Below are 24,798 nucleotides of genomic sequence, written 5' to 3'. Positions count from 1 at the left end.
TGATGATATTGACGGGGGAATTAACAATTTAGTCGTGTACGACGATGTGATGTTGGACAAACAATCAAATCCAGCTAGGATATTTTCCAGAGGTAGGCACTAAAACACAGATGTGATTTATGTAACCCAGCGATATACCCAGATACCAAAAGTGATCGGGGATAACTGTAATATTCTTGCGGAGTTGATACACACACGTTACGAAATATAGATCAGACTTGGTGCAGCGGCGATATGGACATAAATAAGTTTAGAAATTTATCTAGTAAGGCGCAGTCAGCCCCGCACGGATTTATAACAATACATTTACATGATCCTCGGACACGGTATCGAGTCTGGTTAAATAATTTTTTTTAATTGCAAGCAACAGGGAGGGCGCCGACAACAAAACGCAGCACCAACGGCTACAATTGTGTTTACATAAAGCGTCATTTCGGCGTTTGGAGGCTTCTAAAAGTTGTAGGATTCGCCCTCCATAAAGGGTTTATTTCGGCATTTGGAACCCTATAAAAGTTGTAGGATTCGCCCTCCCTGCTGCTCATGTAGAAGACAGAATAATGATTATTTGTATAAATATTTCCCATGATGAGTGAATTTATAATGTTAAATATGTTATTTACAAATGCTATATATCAACAAAGCTGTTGCTCTGTCATAGTTTACTAGTATAACTAGTTAATTATAATGAAGAAAGTTCTGTATGCAGATGCTGACAATCATAGTGAATACAAATAACAACAAAGGCACATTAGAAAAATTCAGTGAGGATATATATATATATATATATATATATATATATATATATATATATATATATATATATATATATATATATATATAATTATGAAATATTTGGCACATTTGTACATAATATCAAGGTAAGCAATTGCATTCTGTAAAACAACTTTTTCTTTCTGCTATTGGTTTCTGCTCCGAGTTAAAGAACGAAACGCATTCGCAAAATTCATAGCCTCAGAAATAGGTTTTCACAATACACGTTCCGTAATGTAACCCTAATGTTATTCTTACGTCACAACTGGCATTCAATCAACCAGACACTGCTGTTAGGCTCGTTTACAGTGATGACTGGCTGGTTTAAACCATTTACTTAGTAGACTTAGTAGACTTAATATTTGTTTTAGAACCTAATATCTACTGCAAATGACGTGCTGATATTTATTCCAGAGACTGTCCGAGTTAGTTTTCAGAAATTCTACCGTAGCAGAATTTGGAAACGTTTGGGCAAAATGAAGAGTGAGATCCGAGTAAACCAAATGTTTTCACCTACCGGAAACGGTCTAGCCCGTCTGATAAAATTATGAATCAACCTCGAACTTTGTTTTGTATCATGAATCCTCGAAAAATTTAGTAGCCGTAAAAAATAAAGTTGATTTACAACATATTTAACAATCCATCAAGCATGCAGATACACAGATACTAAGAAATCAGATAAGAGCAACGAAAACAAATTGTAAACAAATGATGAAAAGGCTTGTTAAAGACATTGCACTAGCTTTGCTGGCCTTTGCACTGGTTAGTTTTGCGCTAGACAGTGACGCCAAGTCTTCTACATCTATCATAAAGTCTTCGCTGTCGTCTCCCAGAACAGACTTGCTCGATCTGCCTGTCTCTTTTTCCCCTCGACCGGCTTTCTTCCAGCAGTCGGCACTGCATTTCTCTAAGTAATCCCTCGGAAAAAAGAGGAGGAGGAGGATGGAAACCCAACGTCTCTGCTTCCTCAACCCTTCTTAAGAACTCTGCGGTACAATTGAACGGCTCATCGATAGGAACTATACTAGAACCTTCTAACGTGCTCAGCTCAACTTCTGTGGTTGGTTTTGGAGTTTCCTTTGGAGTGGGGGTAGCGGGAGAGGGTGAAACACCTGCATAATATATAGGGGTAATCTACGCTATAGATTTTAATTGAACCGGTTGCATACACTCCATAAGGAAAGGAAGATGAAGAGCATTATATTTCTAGTATTGGTATTTAGAAAGTCAGAAAATGTAAAGAACAATATTATTATCAAGCTAATCCAAGATTATATAATGATTTTTCCTCAACGAGAAGCAAATATCTTATTGCTGGTAGCCACATTAATGTGACTAGGGAAACAAAGTACAGTGGGTTTTTACCACAAAAAAAAATATAACTGACCAGCATGTATGTACTCCATTACTTCTACATGGAAAGGGGTATGTCAGGTCCAAATTTGCTTTATTTCAAGGCAAAAGAGGGACGATAGTTGTATTGTCTAATAGACAGAGGTGTTTATAAAAAAAACTGGATGGTTAAGGAATATAAATGTTGCTTGTCCCATAACCAAAGCCAAATATACGAAAAGAAACGTATATCCTATATTTCTAAGTTGGTCTCACCTGCCCCACCGATCCTATCTGCGAAAAGTAATAAATAAAGCAAAGAATTACTTAACACTCTACATGATATTAGTTACTCAACTAATATGTAAGTAAGCCACAAATTTGAAATAACAGTCGATCACATTTCTCTACCAATCATATATATATATATATATATATATATATATATATATATATATATATATATATATATATATATATATATATATATATATTTATTTATTTATTGCCGGTATCACGCATCTGGTGTGAAGTGGTTTCTCGTTGGCAATCACAATATGGCTGACAGAACAAAGTACCTAGTGGGTGATTTTTTTTTAGTGTGCCATAAAGCTTATCATTATGACCGCTCCGGTGGCCTAGTAGTTAGAGCGCCCAGCTCCGATGCTGGAAGTCGTGTGTTCGATCCCCGGCCTAGTCATATAAAAAAGCATAAAAATGGTAGTAAAAGCTGTCTCGCTTGGCGCTCGGCATTAAGAGGTTAGTATTAGTACTGGTGTCAGGATAATGTGACTGGATGGGACATCATACTACATGTCTGCCGCATGATGCCCCAGTGCTAGACATCACTATAAACTGCCACACTGCAGACATCGTTGCGATATGACTGAAACTTGTTAAAGCTACGTTAAAAATCCAAATCACACACACACACCTATCCTAACGCTTCGTGCTTTCACATTTTTTCACTACTCTAACACGACATTATCTGGTAAACAAATAAATGAAAGAGAGTTTATATCAATCTTGGTGGAAAATATACTGCTATTGCCATGTTTAGGTCCAGTTTTGACGGCATACCATTTTCGGAGTTTATAAATTCTATAAAACTTTAAAACGTGATTTATTTTTATTTACCACGCCGTGTTTTAGGAAAATTATGCCAACTATGATAAAAGAAGAAGCTGTCAAACATTTTTTTCATCTACCATATGTAGTGTTAAAAATCTTATGACATATAATGAATTTGATTATTTGCATCAGACCTACCTGATCATAAGCAACTATATTTGAATATTCCGACTCTTTCAGGGAGGAATGTTTTATCAATTATTTTCTATATTATGCAAAACTGGTTATAAGGATGTTGCATAAAAAATTACTAAGTTTTGAAAGATCATAAATAAATTTACTATGCTTGGTAAAAACTGAAGGATACTTTGCCATATACATGAGGGGATGGAAGTCTCTCAAAGCCACGAGATAAAAATTAACAAACTGAAAATCTTATGACGAGGAACAAAATTATATCTCTAAATGTCTGAAGTTTCTAATATAGCTATAATTTTGTAACCTTATAATGAATTGAGCACTACTGGACTGATGTTAAAACTCATTCCCGTGCCTGAAGCATAATCTTGGGTAAAGAAATGAAACCAATATCTCACCCAGGGCCGACATGGGGGAGGGGGCAACCGGGGATATATCCTCGTGGCCCGGGCCCGTAAAGGGGCCTGGGCCGAACAACACTTTTTAATTTTACAAAAGAAAAATGTTGTTTGAACAAGTACTAGGAGAGGTCCGGGTGTTTCTTACCCCAGGGCCAGTGATCGCTCTCTACGGCCCTGATCTCACCCATCACATGTTTCCTTTCATCCACGACTGGATTGTAAATGCACAGTCACAAACTATCATTGACGAAAATTCAAACCAAAGTGAAATTTTTTTATTTTCAAATATCTGCCATACATCCAACAACTATCGCTATAGACATTAGAGTAACGTTGTATTGCTGATAAATATTAAAAATGTTCACGTGACAAAATAGAAAAGAATAAATTTGGAAAGATTTCATACTCATTCTATTGATCTGAATGTAACGCAGAAAAATCCGTTTTTACTTGCATGTTCTAAGGATAAGAGTCAGAACTGAGAATGTAGATTAAAGATAGGTAATGCATACTTACCACAATTCGACTCATCTGAACAGTCTGGGCAGTGCGGAAACCCGTCACACTTCATCAAGACTGGAATACACATCCCACATGCACAGGTAAAACTGGTCTCTGTGCAGTTAAATCTACAGTCTGAAAGCAGTAGATCAAACGAATATCCATGGAACCTTCAGATTAAAAAATACATGCTTATACATAAAAATAAATTTAATTTCATGGGTAACCACATGTATGTATGCATACAGGAATGCAAGTATGTATGTATGTATGTATGCAAAAAGTAGTTACGCATAAAATGACTGAGAACTCACAAAATATATATCTTTATAACTGATACAGGAAAAAACGGACAGTTAAAATGATCAATTGCTAATAGTAGCTTTCCCATCATCTCATTTTGCAATCTGAATATCTCCCTTCACATCGACATTGACATCTGAATATCTCCTTTCACATCGACATTTACATGACATCCATAAGTAAACATCTTATATAAGTTATTATATGTGTTGGTCTATATATTCCTAACTATAGTTCTGACTAGACATTGATCAGTTGAAACAAATTTGTCATAATGTAGTAAGAACTTGATCTGAGATACAATAAGACTTTATACAGGTGATACAATAAGACGTTATACAGGTGACACAATATGACTTTATGCAGGTGAAACAATAAGACTTTATACAAGTGATACAATAAGACTTTACACAGGTAACGGACAGTTTACATTGATCAGTTGAAACAAATTTGTCATAATGTAGTAAGAACTTGATCTGAGATACAATAAGACTTTATACAGGTGATACGATAAGACGTTATACAGGTGATACAATAAGACTTTATACAGGTGAAACAATAAGACTTTATACAGGTGAAACAATAAGACTTTATAAAGGTGATACAATAAGACTTTATACAGGTAACGGACAGTTTACAAGAGGGAGTCTCTAGGAAATGTACTGAATTATTTCTTCCATCAATGTGTGAAAGATTCCGAGATAAAACATGATATGACGATCGTTTGAAAGACAGTATAATTCCTTGCTGTTACAATAAAACCTAACTGAATGGTCACTGTTTTTGGATGACCACATGCAACGTATGACCAGATTCATGATGCATGTCCCAATTTTGTTATCTATTATGATAACCTTTAGAGAGACGCCTGTTTTGAAAGCCGAAGGGGTGGTCTCACAAAACAAGTCTTCCTGTAAAAATAGATATACACTTATACAGTCGAAAAAACTTAAATGTTTCTAGATGAATTTAAAAGAACAACAAAAATACTCTGTCTCTAGATTATTATATACATATTATTATAATACATATTATTATATACCTATTCCCTATCTTTTACTTGTGTCATTCTGACCCTGGTTAACATTTTATGCAGATAATGCTTGTGTTTAAATACATTTAAGCCGTTTATTCTCTAAGCAAATTTTCTCTATATTTTATAACTCAAATGTATGTATATGTATTATGTTTACTCGTGAGACAGCTCTTCATAGAAATTTTAAACTTTGCATACATGAAGCTCGAACGTGAGCTTAAAACATAAAAATATCGTGAATTATCTATATCACTGAAATCAGAAGAATGGAAAAAATCAAAACCAGTTATACAGAGAATCAGAAAATGTGTACACTTCAATTTCAGCTCATAAACTTTTTTGATAACACTAGGCCTATGTCTACACAATAGGTTTGTGGACAAGTCTAGGTTTCAGCTCATAAACTTTTTTGATAACACTAGGCCTATGTCTACACAATAGGTTTGTAGACAAGTCTAGGTTTCAGCTCATAAACCTTTTTGATAACACTAGGCCTATGTCTACACAATAGGTTTGTGGACAAGTCTAGGTTTCAGCTCATAAACTTTTTTGATAACACTAGGCCTATGTCTACACAATAGGTTTGTGGACAAGTCTAGGTTTCAGCTCATAAACTTTTTTGATAACACTAGGCCTATGTCTACACAATAGGTTTGTGGACAAGTCTAGGTTTCAGCTCATAAACCTTTTTGATAACACTAGGCCTATGTCTACACAATAGGTTTGTGGACAAGTCTAGGTTTCAGCTCATAAACCTTTTTGATAACACTAGGCCTATGTCTACACAATAGGTTTGTGGACAAGTCTAGGTTTCAGCTCATAAACCTTTTTGATAACACTAGGCCTATGTCTACACAATAGGTTTGTGGACAAGTCTAGGTTTCAGCACATAAACCTTTTTGATAGCACTAGGCCTAAGCCCACACAATAGGTTTGTGGACAAGTCTAGGTTTCAGCTCATAAACCCTTGATAACACTAGGCCATAGAGCTACATCAAATGTTTGGTCACACGTTTTCAGCTATTAAACTATTGATAGTAACACTTAGCTTTGGTCTACACCATTCGTTTGATATCACGTTTTCAGCTCATAAACCTTTGAAAACACAAAGCCTAGGCTTACACCATAGGTTCGTAATTTTCTTAATAATTGGTGGGTAATATAATAACATTTGAGACCCAGCATTAACTTCCACAATACATAGTATTGGTATGGGTCGGTAATAGTAGAGAGCGATGCTTGGGAGAATTTTTAATGGGTCACTAATTGAAAATCATGGTCTTCAGATTGACCATGGAAAATGACCATGGAAAATGACCATGGAATCCATGTCATCACATTAAAACAGATATGTTCAGTGTGCTTTCACTGTACATTTTGCATTTAGTGTCGAATTGTATTTTTCCAAATTAAATTTTCAGTCTGCTTGCCATTCAAAAAAAGAACCCTTGTTTCATATTTGTGAAGAGAGGTATATATATATATATATATATATATATATATATATATATATATATATATATATATATATATATATAAACCAACACATACTCATATATTTTGTTGTGAGTTCTGTAATTGTTCTTTCCAGCTCTCTTATCCTTGTGTCTGAATTGTCAAACCGTCGCTCTAGGATCTGAATCAATAATAATAATAATCATAATAATAATAATACAAACAACAACAACAATAAAAATAACAATAACAACAACAACAATACGTACGAATACTACTGTTACTAGTACTCTGAATACTTTTACGACTGCTACTACATAAATAATGACAATCGAACTCTGTCAAGATTGGATCCCTTAATGATCCTATAATGGCAATGTGGATTAGCATGCTTATAATCAATAATCGCTTGCAATTGTTTAAAGCAAATAATTTGGAAACATCTTTAAAAGATGGCTGGTGATAAAAAGAATAATATTGTGAGCTACATAAACATGACAAATATTTACACTAAAATGTCATCAGAAAGGAAAATTTGAACTGAACAACACAACTTTCCATCCATCCATCCATACATACATACATACATCCACACATACATACATAGCTTTCAAGCTAATACATCAAAACAAAACATAGGTCCCAAAGAGCTTATGTACCAACTTTAAATAAGAGTACGACTAAGAGTCCTAAGTGGACCTGATGTCGCTCACCTTGTTTACAAATACAAAAGCTCTTCATTTTTATGCCAGCATGTTTTGCGTCAAATTTGGTTAAATTCTATTAGTAGTTTAATAAAAGAAGTGGCTTAAAGGATTTAGCAATTGTAGTAATGGTTGCCATTATAACGACAAATTTGCATGATTTGCATAAATGTAAATGTCCTCATTACGAGAATGCTTTCTGTCAAATTTGGTACATTTTTGCTGCGCATAGAAAGTCGTTTAACGTTTTGTCTACTTTTAGTAATATCAACCATAATTCATGGTGGATTAGCATGGTTTTCATCCATCGGAATGCCTTCGTGTACTAACTGACACATTTGGCCAAATTCTGCTGAGGGATGTTTGAGAATAAGTCATTTTTAGTTTAATGCCGGATTGGCGTCAAATATATAAAACTTAAAGCCATCCAAGCCAGGATTCATTCTATCAAATTTGGTCAGATTCTGTTTCGAAATCCTTGTGAAGAGGTCATTTCAATGTTTTTGTTTTCTCTTTTATTAAACCAGATTTGATGGTGAATCGGCGATATTGGAATAAATTTGAGACATCTTTATACTAGGATGCGCCCCATCGAATTTAGTCAAACTCGGTTCAGCGAGGTTTGAAAAGAGGTCATTCACCTGTTTTTCTATTGTTAACAACTGAGGCCATCTCAAAGAACTTCATGACGGGAGGCGTTATGTCACATTTGCTGAATATTCTGTTGGCGCATTTTAGAAGAAGTCATTTAGAAAGCTATTTCTATATTTAGTAACGGGGTCATATTTGTTGACGGATTAGCATCAATAAAAAAAAATTGAAAGAGCTTCATGCCAGAATGGTTTCTTTTAAATGTCTTCATGTTCTGTTGCTCCTCTTTTTAGAAGTTTAAACAGCCATCGTGACGACAAACGAAGGATGAGAACACGAAGGACGAAGTCCGTACCTTAAACTCACTGATCTTAGGGTCAAGTGAGTGTGATTTGGAATTTTAACGTAGCTTTAACAAGTATTCAGTCATATCGCTACGACGTCTGCAGTGTGGCAGTTTATAGTGATGTCTAGCACTGGGGCGTCAGGCCGCAGACATGTAGCATGATGTCCCACCCAGTCACATTATCCTGACACCAGGCCGACCAGTCCTAACACTAACCTTTTAACGCTGAGCGCCTAACAAGGCAACTGTATGTACCATTTTTATGTCTTTGGTATGACTCGGCACGGGTTCGAACCTGCGACCTCCCTCATCAGAGGCAGACGCTCTAACCACTAGTCCACCGGAGCGGCCAGGGCCAAGTGAACTAAGAGTAATATCTGAACTGAATAACCATGACAACTGTACCGTGAAATTCTCTCGAAGTTCTTTAAAACTTCTTGTTTCGTCTCCTGTAAAAAAAGATTTTTTTTCATTTCAACAATTTCGTGGATTTGAACGAAAACCTTCTTCGGATAATTCTAACAAATTTTGTTGGAATACTGACTTTCAATGTGGCTTAACAGTATTAAATTGTTGTTTCATGTATTTCCCAAATAAACATGTTGAAACTTGTTTACCTTATCTAAAATGATGTTTATACATTGTGTTATTTTCACCTTGTATTAAGCATGACTGGAAAGAAAAAAAGACACATCACCAGCTTGTTCCAGATTTTAATGTGCTGAAGAAAACCTCGACAGTGTTGTTCCTATGTATCTTGACACAATCACTTCAAAGGATCAAAAATGAAAATAACGTTACTTCTACTAAAACAAAGTCTTTTTACAGTACAAGCAAGAGCGTTTATGCATGACATTCATCACCTGATGATGACGAGTTGGTTTTGAGTTGAATACAAACGAGCCAGCTATTTCACATTATTAATTCGCAATATCGGTAATTCAGAAGGTTGTTCAATATGATTCGGCGTTGATCAGCAACTATACGTTTAAATACTTGTGCAATCTGTTTAAACTCGAGATCTACTTATAATAACGAGGTCTTACATGCACCGAAAATCTTCATAGTCTGGTGACCTTGGGGATTTCCAGTCGACTTATTTTTAGTAACCATCAGAGAGAACATTACATTTTATATCGTAAAATAGAATATGTACCAAAATGACATTTAAAAAAAAATTCAGAATGTTAAAGCTGTAATTTCATTGGTGAATCGACAGGTGAACGGAACATGACCTTTTAGCGTTATCCGATTCATTAATCTCAGTTATATATATATATATATATATATATATATATATATATATATATATATATATATATATATATATATATATATATTCAATGTTTTACAAGAGTCACTATTTATCATGCATAGTACAATGTTGTCTCAATAAAACCGTGTGAACGAAATAGAGACTTTATATTTATGCATTAAAGTAAGTAAGTATTGAGACAACACAGTGTTCTGTCCCGTGAAAAGACGTGTATCTTTTCATGCTTAAAATGTCAAAGAATGTGATTTGAACCGCTCATAACTTTTCGATTAGCCCTAAACTAAACGTAACTGTGAAGATCTGGCGCCACATTTTGTTGTAACGAAAAGTCACATATTATACAAATACATAATAAGTCAGGTATTATATGTAAATATATGGTCCACCCACCTCTTGTATATTACATCAAAAAAAGTTTTACTTTAGATTTTGTCAAAGTTAATCAAGAAATGCCTTTGAAATCTTCCTCTCACTGTTTTATCCACATAACTTCGTGCTATGCATGAGACAGATTGGTGAATATAAAATACTTGCATAGGTTGAAGGAACTGCATTATGCTTATAGTCATCATTGATAATACCCAGACTCATCTTTGCTAACCATGGTTCCAGTGAGTTATTCCTGCCTACACCTTGCAGACAAAGTTTCAAACAAGCGGACTAAACAAAAATTTCTTCAACGCAGAAGCAAAACGCGTATTTACTGTAGATATGGGGCGGAACTAATACAATTAAAAATTCGACAAAGAATATGTTGAATGTTAAAAGTTTTTCAAAAACATTTAAACCGAAATGTTGATAGATACAGCACATTCCAAACTTGCCTGGTATGCCCGGAAGACCTGGAATTCCTGGCGTACCAACTGATCCCTTAGGTCCAACATCTCCTTTGAGACCATTCAATCCCACTGGACCGCTTTCTCCTTTTTGTCCCGGTAAGCCAGGTGCGCCAGGTATCCCCTGCAATCCCGCTGGGCCAGATACACCAGGATTTCCTTTCTGCCCCGGGCGTCCGTCCCGACCGGGCGACCCTGGATTCCCGACGTCGCCCTTGATTCCTGGAACTCCCCTTGGGCCTGGTCGACCCTGAGGACCAGCTGGACAGTTACAGTCCCCTGTCACTGAAACTGTAAAAAAGAACAAAATGTACAAAATATATGAACGATTCAGACAGACGAAAGCGTCTACTGAATGTGTGTGTGTGTGTCTGTGTGTGTGTGCGTGTGTGTGTGCGTGTGTGTGTTTTGTATTTTTAACGTAGCAATAACCATTTTTCAGTCATATCGCTACGATGACTCCACTGAGGTAGTTTATAGTGATGTCTAGCACTGGGCCATCATGCCGCAGAAACGTAGCATGATATCCCATCGTCTACAGAATGGAAACATCGGACAAAAATGGCTAACAACTGACGAATACTTTTGCCATTGTTTCGCTTGTAGTTGGTTATTCGTCAATGTACATATAAAAATTAGGCGGCCGAGTGTCAGGAATTAGATAATTTAAAAAGACTAAACGGTTGGAAACAATAATGTGTGTGTCTGTGCGTGCATACGTGAGTGAGTGTTTGTGCGTGTGTACGTGAGAGAGAGAGAGAGAGAGAGAGAGAGAGAGAGAGAGAGAGAGGGAGGGATAAAGAGAGCTAAGGTAACATAAGACGAAAATATAATACAAAAAAACACAAATATATGATGTATATATATATATATATATATATATATATATATATATATATATATATATATAGTCTTTATCTACAAATAGCTTCATGCGAGTCACTTGACTCATCAAGGCAAAAAACAGCAAGTCAAAATACACTTAGTCAAAATCCAAACCTATGAGTCCTATTCAAGCCGATTAAAAGTCTTAAGCAGTTTTTAAAAAATAGTTATATTATTTAAATACACAACAAAAATATTAGTTACATAATATGATTAAGGCCAATAAGACAATTCCTTTGCCAGAAGCATCTGAACATTCTATATTTATTAAAAATTTTGTTGATGGTTTCATGTCATCAGAAAAAATCTTAGCATATATGACAAGGCGTTTATTGTTGGATATGTCAGAGCTTTCATCTGCCATTGATGTCACAAATGACGAAATTTGCAGGTCTCGTATACGACTATCCTCAACAACGTTTGACAAGCTCTCCAGTACCTCTGAACAGTTGATAGCCGGGTCATATTGAAAGGTGGAATTCTTCCAAATGCCAGTGGCATCAATTTCTTCAGCTGTTAAGGCGTGTATTAAATTAGGAAGAGATTTGTATTTTAAAAAAGCGATGTCTTCTACCCTCAGCCAATGGACAGACTTAAGTAATACTTTTACTGCTATGTCTTGTTTGTAAAACTGCATTGAAATCTGTCTGGTGTTGAGGACCTTCAGTCAGCAGTTTGTGTTCTGTAACCCATCATGCCTTGCCAGTGTACTGTTCTGAAAGTTATTGTGTTTTTGCACATTTGGTCATGGAGTTTTTTTTTCCAGCCTCTGTACATATATGGTAAAACATAAAGGCGTCCTCACTGTCACATTCTTGTGTGTGTCTGTGTATGCGTCCGTGAGTGCGTGTTTGTGCGTGTGTACTCGACTTAAATTCTTTTTGAAAACGTAGCCAGCTGCATGTTTTCAACCATTGCTGCACAAAATTTCGTTTTGTCTTATGAGTAACCGGTACCTCATCTTTAGATGATGAAAGCTCCACTGCTTCGATAACATACTATTATCGACGGTCGGTTGTAAAAGCGCGATCCAGGTGATAATTTGGTTTGTTTCGGATCAATTTTAATTTGTTTGCCTTGGACGCCATTTTCAGTCGAACGCTGACAGTATCTTGGAACAACGTAAGGTATTCATTTGAATGAATGGAACTTGTTGCTTCGTTGCGTGTCAAGGATGCGCATTAAATAATTATTTTTCGTGAGAATGACTTTCAAATTACGCGTTTATTTTCCGCCTCTTTCTTGTGTATGGTGATTATACGGTTCTAACATCATGTTGCTACAAATGAAGTGACAGTTACAGCTCACACAAGGTCAGATCCAGGCTCCACACTCACTTGTAACCCTGTGTATTATGATAGCATAAGCGTACGAAACTGATGTGCGCATGTTTTCCCTGGTTGGACGAGTTGTAATCCAGCAAATAAAGTAGTTAGAGCAGAGCTAATTTCTGTGTTAATCAGCAAAACATAACATTAGGGTGAGTCATATTTGCGTATCGTCGACGACTTTTGTGTGTCAAATCCGAGATTTTTGCATATTTGACGCAGAGAGAGAGAGAGAGAGAGAGAGAGAGTTTACTAAAGTTTTCAAAAGTCAGATGTTTCTTACAACCATGAAAGAAGACTGGGCACAGCTTTGCATGTGTTCAGTATTTTCTTAGGCTATGATATAAGCTTTAAGTTTATACAAGGCCGATAGAGCTTAAAGCCATCAAAAGAAGGGAAAAAAAAGTTTTTACACACGGGTCAAAAATTTCATACATCAGTGAAATTTTTCGTATGTAACTATGGTAAAATAGATAAAATATACACTACCACTGGGATTTTAATTATTATATTTGTTGTTCAAAGACATTTGTTAAAGAAGTCCTCAAAAGGGATTTTACGTATTTACCATTTGCTCCTGGAGGTCCCGGGGGACCCTGCGGACCCATGTCTCCCATCTCTCCTTTTTCTCCCCGCGGCCCTCTGTCACCTTTTTCACCGAGTTCCCCTCTCTGACCCGGTAGCCCCTTTGGTCCTGGAAGCCCTGGTAAGCCATCTAACCCTTTTTGACCCGGGACTCCATCCCTGCCAGGCGGTCCTTGTGGTCCCGAAGGACCGGGACGTCCGGGCTGACCATCACGACCCTTTGGACCCGCAGGGCAGTTGCACTCTATGCTTCCACCGGAATTCCCTTTGCTCGATGTTATTTTGATAATCTTGATTTCCAATGTGACCACCTTGCGTAAAAATTATATCTTCCTTGCATACATAATTTTCTGTTAGAGTTCATACATAATATTTATCTTAGCAATGTAAAAATTATGTTCGTAATATAGTAGAATGCCTTTTATTATTGGCTTATAGATCGTACTGCATGCCATATCTTGACTTTGATGAGCATAAAGGGATCATGTGGTATACACTATCCTGCGATACATGCGTATCAGTGCAGTATGATGATATGGACTGAACCATATCCGATATTTACCGGTCCACATGCGTATCAGTGAAATATCACGATATGGGCTGAACCTTATCAGATATTTACCCGTCCATATTCGGAGACGCATCAAGTTAAAAAATCAAATGGTATTGTTTTAATAAGTAAAAGATTGTTTGGTGCATTAAAAACAAATGGTTGCCATGTTGCGAGCGATATCAAGGGATATCGACCGTTCGAGGTCTTAGATCAATCAAGTGTTTGCCATAAAATGTACATGGAGAGCTTTCTATACTAGTATTTACCTTAATTAAATGTGCAATGATCGTTTATAATATATATATATATATATATATATATATATATATATATATATATATATATATATATATATATTAAAAATAAATATTAGTTGGTAAAAATGATACAAACTATCTCAGTGTTTCTCGTGAATTCAAGTCACGTGTCTTTTTCTGTATTGCGCACACGGCCGATCCAGAAATACGGTGGTAGAGGGGGCTAAACAAGTAATCAAGGGATCTGTGGGATGGACCCTCTGGTGGGCACCCATTAAGCTTTTGTGATCTCAAGGTAAAGCCAGGAAAGCATACAATTTCTCAAATTGTGTTCGAGCTTGAGATCGAAAGTTCACTTCGGATTGTCTGATAATGAAAGGTCAATCTCGGACTCAAACTCCGAGCTTTATTATCTCCAAGCCAGATGCTATGGATCGCATGGTTAACTGAAACATGAATACATGTACATTTATTTTCGTCAAAATCAAAAAGTCGCCAACACACCCGATCGACAATGAATGCTGAAAATATATTCTGATCTCTGTTCCAAAACGCACCTTTGGTTGGTTTTGTAGTTCCTATGCTTCTTTCATGCCCATGTTGTCAAGCATGGATGAGGCTATGTCAGTATGGATAGTAGACATACGTTGATTGCGATCAACAGCCTAAACCTTTAGTGTGTCTGTGTTGTCACGTATGGATGAGTTGATTTCAGAATGGATTGTAGACACACGCTGCCTTGCTATAAACAGCACAAACCTTCAGTGTTTATGTTGTCAAACATGAACGAGTTGATGTCAGATTGGATATTAGACATACATTGATTGCTATAACCAGCCTAAACCTTCAGCGTTTAAATGCTGTCAGACATGAACAAGTTAATGTCAGAGTGGATAATAGACATACATTGAGTGATATAAACAGCCTGAACCTTCAGTATTTATATTTTGTCAAACATGAACAAGTTGATGTCAGATGTGGATAGTAGACACACGTTGATCGATATGAAGTCTAAAACCTTCAGCATTTATATGTTGTGAAAGATGAACCAGACGATGTCAGAGTGGATAGTAGACACACGTTGATTGCTATAAAAAGCATAAGCCGTCAGTGTTTCTCTGTTGTCAAACATCAGAAAAGGATAGTAGACACATGTTAATTGCTATAACAGCCTAAACCTTTAGTGTTTCTCTGTTCTCAAGCCTGAACGAGACGATATCCGCATTGTTATGTACATTTAATTTAATTGTTTGTTTGTTAGTTTTAATTTTTTTAAAATTCCATTACATGTTATTGTAATTTAACTTTATTTTCAGGATTTGACATTTTCCAGAAATTCATATTTTTCTTATTTGATAAACAACTAATAATAGAAACACTGTATCTAGTTTCTGACCTTGATTCAGAACCAGCAACAGTTTTGATAAACAACTTGTTTCTGTTTTTTTTTAATTCTTGCTCAGCGTAAGATTCATTAAGAGGAATCAAGGCCATACGTGGATTACGTGACACATAGCATGTATCAATTGTTACAAACTTCTAAATTTTCTAGAAGATTGACCCACATCCGGGAATCTGTTTTGCGTCTTAATTAGCGTATAACTGTTGATTTTGGTACAAGTTTGTCAATCGGCCTCCAAACGTTTGTTGTGACCAGTTTGAATTGAAATTTTATTTTATTGAATGTCAAGTGATTTTTTTTCTTGGAAATATGTAAGTGCTCCAAGAAAATTCTTGGATAAAACCATTTATTGGAAGTTATACTAAATCAAAACTGGAATAATATTTCCTGTGATTCAAGAAGGAACTGTTGACAAAACAGTACTTCGCAGGTTACAACAGGCGTCATCGTCTTCCATCTTTGATTTCCTCGGGATTCGAAATCAGTTTCATTCAGGACTTTTTATTACTAGGACTTCTATTTTTTAATTCTTGGATTATTTTTGGATTCGATTCGTAAAACCGTACGTTGTTGTTTCTCATTTTCACTTGTTATTCTAGGGAAATAAATTATTTGTTAAATTTGAAAACGCTTGCTGTCTTTACTCTTTTCTGTTATTTTTTGTAAGAGCCTAGACTCGTAACAATATGGACTGTATACAGACGTTGATTGCTATAAACAGCCTAAACCTTCAGTGTCACATATAACTTCTCTGAAAAATTAAATTTCTCACACGTGGTTTGTAGTTTGTCCCATCTATTTTCTTTCAGTATTATTATTTAGACCTTTTCACAGCTGTCTTGCTCCACTGTTTTTTAACAAACCGCCATCACGTGATACTCGCCAGTCAACCCGTTTATGCTACGATGGAAGTTCATTAATTGCTTTAAATGATCACTACTTGGCTCTCCCCACTACATTGTGCTCTAGACTAAACGAACTAGGACTACATTCATTATTACCTAAATGTAAACAGAAGCGGAAAAAGAAAAATTCCAGTTATCTCCCTTACTTCGGCTCAACAATTTAAAAAAGTTCGACCGTTAATTTAGATAACCTAATTCAAATCCCAATTCATTCGTTAACCTTTGTGTCAAATATCCAAGATATACCTCTGCGTATTGCATTATTCAATGCCCATTCAGTAGGACCACCGAAAAAGCGCACAGAAATAGTTAATTTTATCAATGACCAGAATATTGACATCTCTTTCCTGACAGAAACATGGCTAAAACATCAGGCAATGAGCCCAAGTGTGTGGATCTAACACCCATTGGTTACTCCATCAAGTCGTTATCCCGTAATTCTCGCGGAGGTGGAATTACTGTCATCACAAAGAACTCCATGATCAAACGTCTTAACTACGCCAAAACATTCAATTTCGACCACACTTCGTTTGAACTAGTCCAAACCACACTCACACTGGAGCAAAGGTCAGTCCATTTTTTCTGCCTATACCGCCGACCTCCTAGTAGAAAAGACAAGCTGGCTGACTCTCTCTTTTTGGAGCAGTTTCCGAATCTCCTGGACTATGGAAATTCGATATGTGGCAACCTGATTATTCTTGGAGATTTTAACTTTCACTTTGACTGTCCCGGAAACCCAAATACATCAAAAATCATAGATTACATTAATGTTTTCAACCTCAAACAATCAGTTAACCAACCCACCCATAAACATGGTCACATTTTAGACTGGATTCTTCATAGACCTGATGATAACATTATACGGTCCTCCCTGGTATCCCATGACCTTGTATCAGATCACCTCTGCATTATATGCAATCTTGACATATTAGTCCCTAACCCTCCACCTTTTATCTGCTACTAAGAGAAATCTCCGTATGATAAATAGAACCAAACTAATGCACGACATCCAAGCTAACCTAACAACTTGCTTACCTCCTACCGCAGAACAACTTGATAACTACCTGCGTTCATTGCTTGACAAACATGCCCCAGCTACTAAGTGCAGAGTATCAATTCAAAAGTGTTATCCATGGTATAGCAGTGCTAGGGACCAGCTTCGCACTGCTAAAAGAGACCGCCGTAAAGCTGAGAGGCTCTGGCTTTCCACCAGACTCACTATTCATAAGCAGATCTATAAAGCTAAGAAGAATGTCACAGATATAGTCCATGCAGCGAAATCAGCCCACTATACTACTAAGATCATGGAAAGTTTCAGCTGAAAAGAGCTCTTCGAGATTACTAACAAACTAATGTCAAGGAACAAATCAACACCACTTCCAACTACCTTCTCTCCAGTCGACCTTCCGGACATGTTTGCAGATTTCTTCTGTGACAAAGTACAAGCCATTTGAGATAAGCTCGACACCAAAATTTCAATTGACTCGTCGTCACCATACAGTTGGGATACAGAATTTGAGCGGCAACCATTAGCAGCATTTGAACCTGTCTCTATGGATTTAGTACGTACAATCCTGAAGAAGAGTGCAACAAAGTCATGTGAACTTGATCCAATTCCAACATCACTGCTGCTTGAGCGCTTAGATCCAGTATTGCCTTCACTAACTGATGTTATTAATACATCTCTCTCATCCGGGGAATTCCCATCATTTTTCAAAACTGCCATTGTAAAGCCTCTGCTGAAGAAACCAACACTAGACCATAACGATTTAAAGAACTGCCGCCCAGTTTCTAATCTCTCATTCATATAAAAAAATCTTAGAAAAGGTTGTTCTATCCAACCTTGTATCGCATCTAAATGCAAACAGTCTTTTTTGCAATGTACAATTTGCATATTGCCCTTGCCACAGTACTGAAACTACTCTTCTAAAAGTGGTTAATGACATTCTCTGCGTTGGATAGCGGAAAGAGTACAGTCCTCACCCTCCTTGATTTGTCTGCAGCATTTGACACAACAGACCATGATATATTACTTCACCGTCTCTAGCATGTATTTGGCATTCATGATGCAGCCTTACTGTGGTTCAAGTCCTACTTGGTCAACAGAACACAAATTGTATGTGCAAATGGAATACACTCCAGCCCAGCTGATCTATGTTGTGGTGTTCCACAGGGGTCTGTTCTTGGACCTGTTCTCTTCATTCTGTACACTCAGTCGGTCTCAAGTGTCATAGATCATGATCCAGTGTCTCACCAATTGTACGCTGATGACACCCATACATACAAATCTAGCCACCCAACTGAAATAGATGCTACCATCCAAGGTGTAGAGAGGTGCATTTCTGATGTGAAATCATGGATGATATGTAACAAGCTGCAGATGAATGATGATAAAACTGAGGCCATTCTGATCACAATACAAAGACTTTCTCATTCACATCCTTTACCTCAAACAATAAATATGAGCAACACCAACATTAAATTCACACAGTCAGTACGAAACCTAGGTGTTACTCTGGACAGTACTCTAACATTGCATCAACATGTCATGAACATATGCAAGGCTGCATATCTTGAGCTGAGACGTATCAACTCAGTTCGCAAATATCTTTCAGTTGATGCCACTAAAACACTTGTGTGTTCATTAGTATTTTCAAGACTGGACTATTGTAACTCAATTCTGTCTGCTTCATCTCAATATCTGCTCCAGAAACTTCAAAAAGTTAAAAACAGCTGCTCGGATCATACTTAGAGTACCACGATCAGAGCAGACCTCCCCGCTGCTCTGTACCCTACACTGGCTATCCATTCGATCCAGAATCAAACACAAAATGTGTTCTCTGTGCTATGTTTCACTGTCGGACTCTAGTCCAACATACCTATCCGACCTCACCCATGTGTACACACCAGCAAGATACTTCCGCTCCTCTTCTGTCAGTTGTATACTCATTATTCCAAGTATGAAACCAAAGTCATAAGGACAGCGTTCTTTTGCATACCAGGGCTCAGCAACGTGGACTGAATTGCCCACTGAACTTAGACACAAAGACACAGTGATCACATTCAAGAGGGTTCTCAAAACTCACTTATTTCGACTACAAGAACAAACTTAAAGACCTAATCATGTTTCCTACCTTAAATATTCTCAGTATGTTTTTGAATGTTTTCTAATTTCATGGTGTTTGTTTTTGTAATCATATCATTATGTTTTTTATCTTATAGGTGTTGTCTAATGTTGTAAAGCGCTTAGAGCTTCTAAAGATTAGGCGCTATACAAAGTCCTCATTATTATTATTATTATTATTATTATTGTGAATTTAATGGCAAAATGAACTTTTGACCCTCATCCAGGTTATGTTATTGTGTCTTGGCTTTTGTTATCAAGACTTTGAGTCATACAAACACGCATTATATGGAGCTCAGCCCAAAATCTGCAAGAGGCATCTCAATTATTAAGAGGTATTGGTCATGCGAATAGGCTTCATAGGATGGGCAGGTGTGGTGTAGCCAAATGTAATACATAGTCAGTATTAAGTGAAAAATGCTACATTATTTACTTTAAGAAAACTTAATGAATGTACAATTATAATAAGTTTTGAGGACAAGGTATTCATAAGAGCTAAACTAGTTAAGTTGATGTATGTATTAAAAGCGCAATATATAAATACATAAAGATAGAATCCAGTGATAGTAATGTAATTATCGTGTTGCATAAAGTGTACCAAAAAATAATACGGGCATTACATTTTGCATACACGGAGTCATTTAACATGGATGTATGTAACCCGAGTACTATCAAAACTTTCATATAGTATGTACAGTTGCGGTCTGTACACTTAGTGGAGAAGAAAATTCCGAAATATGTGTGAAAAACATACAGTCAGCTAAGTTATTCCTTTGGGTACATATCACTTCTTTGTCCTCTGTCGATTTATCGGATATAGTTCTGTAAATATCATACATGTACGTGTGTCTAACATCGAACTTGATATCATCCGGTAAATCGTTCCGTCTAAATACCCGTTTTATGATAATGAAAACTACGTTAATATATCCTAAATATGCATTGTATCTCTTCGTAAACGATACATATGTTGATTTTGCTGTCGGGCATGAAAATTAGAACGAGTTTCTGCTGCTGTGGGACCGCACTGCTCGTAATATGACTCGATCAAGGACCGGGTTGACTGGAATATAACAATATGACCGTCAGTCAAGGGACCGGGTTGACTGGAAGAAAACTATATGACTGTCAGTGAAGGGACCGGGTTGACTGGAAGAAAACTATATGAGCGTCAGTCATGGGATCGGGTTGACTGGAAGAAAATTATATGACCGTCAGTCAAGGGACCGGGTTGACTGGAAGAAAACTATATGAGCGTCAGTCAAGGTACCGGGTTGACTGGAATAAAACTATATGAGCGTCAGTGAAGGGACCGTGTTGACTGGAAGAAAACTATATGAGCGTCAGTCAAGGGATTGGGTTCACTGGAATATAACCATATGACCGTCAGTCAAGGGACCGGGTTGACTGGAAGAAAACTATATGACCGTAAGTCAAGAGACCGGGTTGACGGGAAGAAAACTAAATGACAGTCAGAAAAGGGACCGGGTTGACTGGAAGAAAACTAAATGACCGTTAGAAAAGGGACCGGGTTGACTGGAAGAAGATCAGTAAAACGGTCCACATTACTTGGCATCGTGATATTGCCACGTGCATTGAACACAAGGTCTAATGTGTACGAAAAATGTTACGCTCGTTGTATTTTGCTTAGTCCTCATGCATCAAGATAATTCAATGCAATAACTCAATACTGTCTCAATGCCGTGATTTATTGCGCGTACATTACAATATCCAATTGCAAATTTTAGCTTAACTAATAATTTATATATCACTTTTCACTTATTATAATTAACTGATATTTGGCTATGCTACTCAAATACACCATGTTAAGCCTATATATATATATATATATATATATATATATATATATATATATATATATATATATATATATATATATATATATATAGTTCTTATTGTTGTTCTAATCAAGGTCGAACGTCCCATTCGGTAGCCATTTTTTTAAATAACCCAAAGGTAAAGTCTACAGAGAGATTTCCAGGGTTCAGTATCAAATCTTTACTTTATTAGGTGTTCTTTCTCTCTCAGAAAATCCATGAATAGCCTTTGATCATAACTGTGTAAATGGCAACATTAAGAAGAGTACAACAATATCACTTGTCATACAAAACTGAAAGCATACAAAAATTAAAAATAGCAAAAGAGCTTATGCCGTATATAAACATATGAAGTCCTATATGAAGTGTAATTTCCTCTTTTTTATTTTTTATGTTTGCTAATGTCTAGTTGATATCTTCAAGTATTGATTTCCTCTACCGCTGTTATTTACCTTTTGATATAAAGTCGTGTGTTTCTGTTCAATTTCCCTCAGCTTTTCGCAGGAAAAACAAGCTACAAAGGAAGAAATTTTCGTCTTAATAGTCAAGTAAAACATGAGAAAAACTAATAGCAACTAGTTTAGACGAAGCTGTTAAAGTGCCAGTATCATTTTGCTATATTGGATTTTACTTCGTTATTGGCTGTTTAGTTTTTACATATCTTTACTTCCAAATCATATGTAAACGATTTTGCATATCACACACACACACACACACAGGCTTAACATATAATTACATAAAACATATTGCAATAAAACAGACTACCACAGAATTTCAAGTGTCTGGCGTCAATTTAAATCAAGAACTCTTAATCTTTTACTGATGAAGCTAGTGTCAATTTATATCATTATTTTTGTTGATGTTGTCATTATTATTGCTGATGCCGCTGATGTCATTATTGAAGCTATTATTCGTTCTTTTCTTATTGTTGCTGCTGCTATTGGTCTTGTAGACATAATCGTGAGCTAATTATAATACATAGACTAGAGGTGAAGTGCCTGATTAAGACTTTCCACGACTCTAGAGATATTAAAGGTGATAAAGGGATTCGTTGTTTTTAATCACATGGTACAAAATGGTTTATCGAGCACTGACACCAATCCCTGAGTAAAAACAACACGAACGGTACGAATACCAAATTGTAAATAGTCGTTATGACCCCCCCCTTACACGTGACAGTATCAGTGACGCCCGACCTAAATCAACATATACTTTTCCTTTAACTGTATCAGGGGAAGTCAGTATAACCGATCTTCCTAATACTCATATCGCAGTTATGGTTCGCATTGCCGGTTTACCGTGGTATTTTTTTTTTTTTGTTTTGTTTGTCCGATGGTACGTACCACGATACATTTTCACTGTACTGGTACTTTAATAGTTTCCTTAAGCAAGAAATTTACGGAAATTCCCAATTAATCTAGCCAAGAATTTAGTGATTTTAACAGCATATTTTCGTTTTTCATGATAAAATAATTCAAATAATTATTATTGTTTTTGCAACACAATTGTATTTGTCACAAATTAATGTTGAATATTTGTCACAAATTAATGTTGAATATTATAAACATAATTATATTTATGACCCTTTAATCACGTGTTTGACACGTGTCACGTATGCCAAATTGGTGACAAATCGGGATATTGTGAAAGATATTCGGGCATAATCCCAATTTATGGACCTATTTCAGATTTTGTTTTTAAAAATCGTTCTTTTAAGTTATTTACGGGGGTATTTCAGTATGTTTGGGAATGTATTTTGTTTATAAGAGAGCGGCTATTTTTTGTTCTCTGTTTACTCAATTTCTCAAGTCCACTAAAACGTTTTTGTTTCTTGAGAAGGTGCGTTTTATGTTTACTTCCCTCTCTGATAAATATATTGCCTGGCTGTTTTCCGCCTATTATATAAATAGCGTATCTAGTAAATTGTCGGCTTCAGTGTCAACACTTCCTATCTTTATGAACATGCTATTTAATATCAGCCCAGTGTCTTTCAAAGGGTGTCAGTTGTAGTGTACGCTTAATCATTCCACGTTTGATGCAATTTTAAGATTACAACTTATTCAGCAATTAACACACACACACACACACACACACACACACACACACACACATATATATATATATATATATATATATATATATATATAGCAAATTCATCTGCTGTAAGGTACTGACCATTTAATTTAAAGGGGTGCTATTTCTTTCAAACCCTTGTATGTTTTTCTTTCTTTAATCTCAAGATAATTAATTTTAACCAAATAACATGATGGATATAATATGATGTTATTTTGCTATAAATCACTGCAAAGAATATTTCCAGCTATTGGCAAATGAAAATTTTAAATTGTGTCAGAAGATTACATTATCAGTCCCTAATATAATAGTGGTAAACCGTGGTACGTATCGCGATTTGTTCAGAATACAGCGGTTTACCACGGTACAAAAATTGTTCGCGTTACCAGTTCTTAAGATGCACAGATAGCTGCTCTACCCCAATCAGAATAACCTCGGCCTTCATTCTGACTACTTTAGTTCTCATGTGACCCCGGAAGGAAACAAGAACACAATTGAAACAGTCTCTGACTTTGCTATCATAACATAAGAAGTGCACTCAGGCAGAGACAAATCATCAAACACATCAGATTGGTGTATTTTCCTACAGCTAATTCCGATATTATTTCACGACCTGACTGAGATGACCGAACGGTGTTCCGATCTCTTTACCCCAGAGTAAGACTCTTACTTGCCTTGGAGAACGAAGCAAACGTCTGCACTAATAACTATCGCTCAACTGTTTCATGGCAGGAACGCGCAACATGAAAAATAAAAAAAATAATAATAAAATAAAAAATTCCTGTGGTTCATTCACTGATTGCTGGCCTATCTGTACAACTGCATAACTTGTCAAGGGGTCCAGATTCAACGCCTAAAACCCGATACTAAGCTTGTAAGAAGTATTAATATTCATCATAGTTGCACAAAAACCAAAGGTTTTCGGTTTGGCGAAACCTGCTTTAGGGCGTTTTGCCCAGTTTAGGTTGGGCGAAGTCTGCTTTAAGGCGATTTGCCCAGCTAAGGTTGTGCAGTCAGAGCTATAACA

At 36.3% G+C, this 24,798-nt stretch overlaps 1 protein-coding gene across 2 annotated transcripts in view; it reads right to left on the bottom strand.

The window, feature by feature from the left end:
• Window positions 1–748: 748 nt before the first annotated feature.
• LOC149770781 (uncharacterized) overlaps window positions 749–24,798 on the bottom strand; it is a 65,402-nt gene continuing 41,352 nt past the window's right edge. Inside the window, exons 4-11 of one of the 2 annotated variants that reach the window (XM_089949134.1) lie at window positions 22,151–22,212; window positions 13,603–13,930; window positions 10,810–11,112; window positions 9,115–9,158; window positions 7,165–7,249; window positions 4,290–4,409; window positions 2,380–2,397; window positions 749–1,883 (exon numbers count right to left, since the gene is read on the bottom strand). In XM_089949134.1, the coding sequence (XP_089805260.1) occupies window positions 1,546–1,883; window positions 2,380–2,397; window positions 4,290–4,409; window positions 7,165–7,249; window positions 9,115–9,158; window positions 10,810–11,112; window positions 13,603–13,930; window positions 22,151–22,212 (1,298 nt within the window). In that variant the 3' untranslated portion in view covers window positions 749–1,545. The remainder of the gene's footprint in view (window positions 1,884–2,379; window positions 2,398–4,289; window positions 4,410–7,164; window positions 7,250–9,114; window positions 9,159–10,809; window positions 11,113–13,602; window positions 13,931–22,150; window positions 22,213–24,798) is intronic. The other variant, XM_089949135.1, reaches the window with a different exon arrangement.

Source organism: Sinohyriopsis cumingii, unplaced genomic scaffold (genome assembly GCF_028554795.1).
Source record: "Sinohyriopsis cumingii isolate HCF-2022 unplaced genomic scaffold, ASM2855479v2 utg002371l, whole genome shotgun sequence".
In the NCBI taxonomy this organism is placed as follows: domain Eukaryota; kingdom Metazoa; phylum Mollusca; class Bivalvia; order Unionida; family Unionidae; genus Sinohyriopsis; species Sinohyriopsis cumingii.
This window is presented reverse-complemented; position numbering and strand designations above follow the sequence as displayed.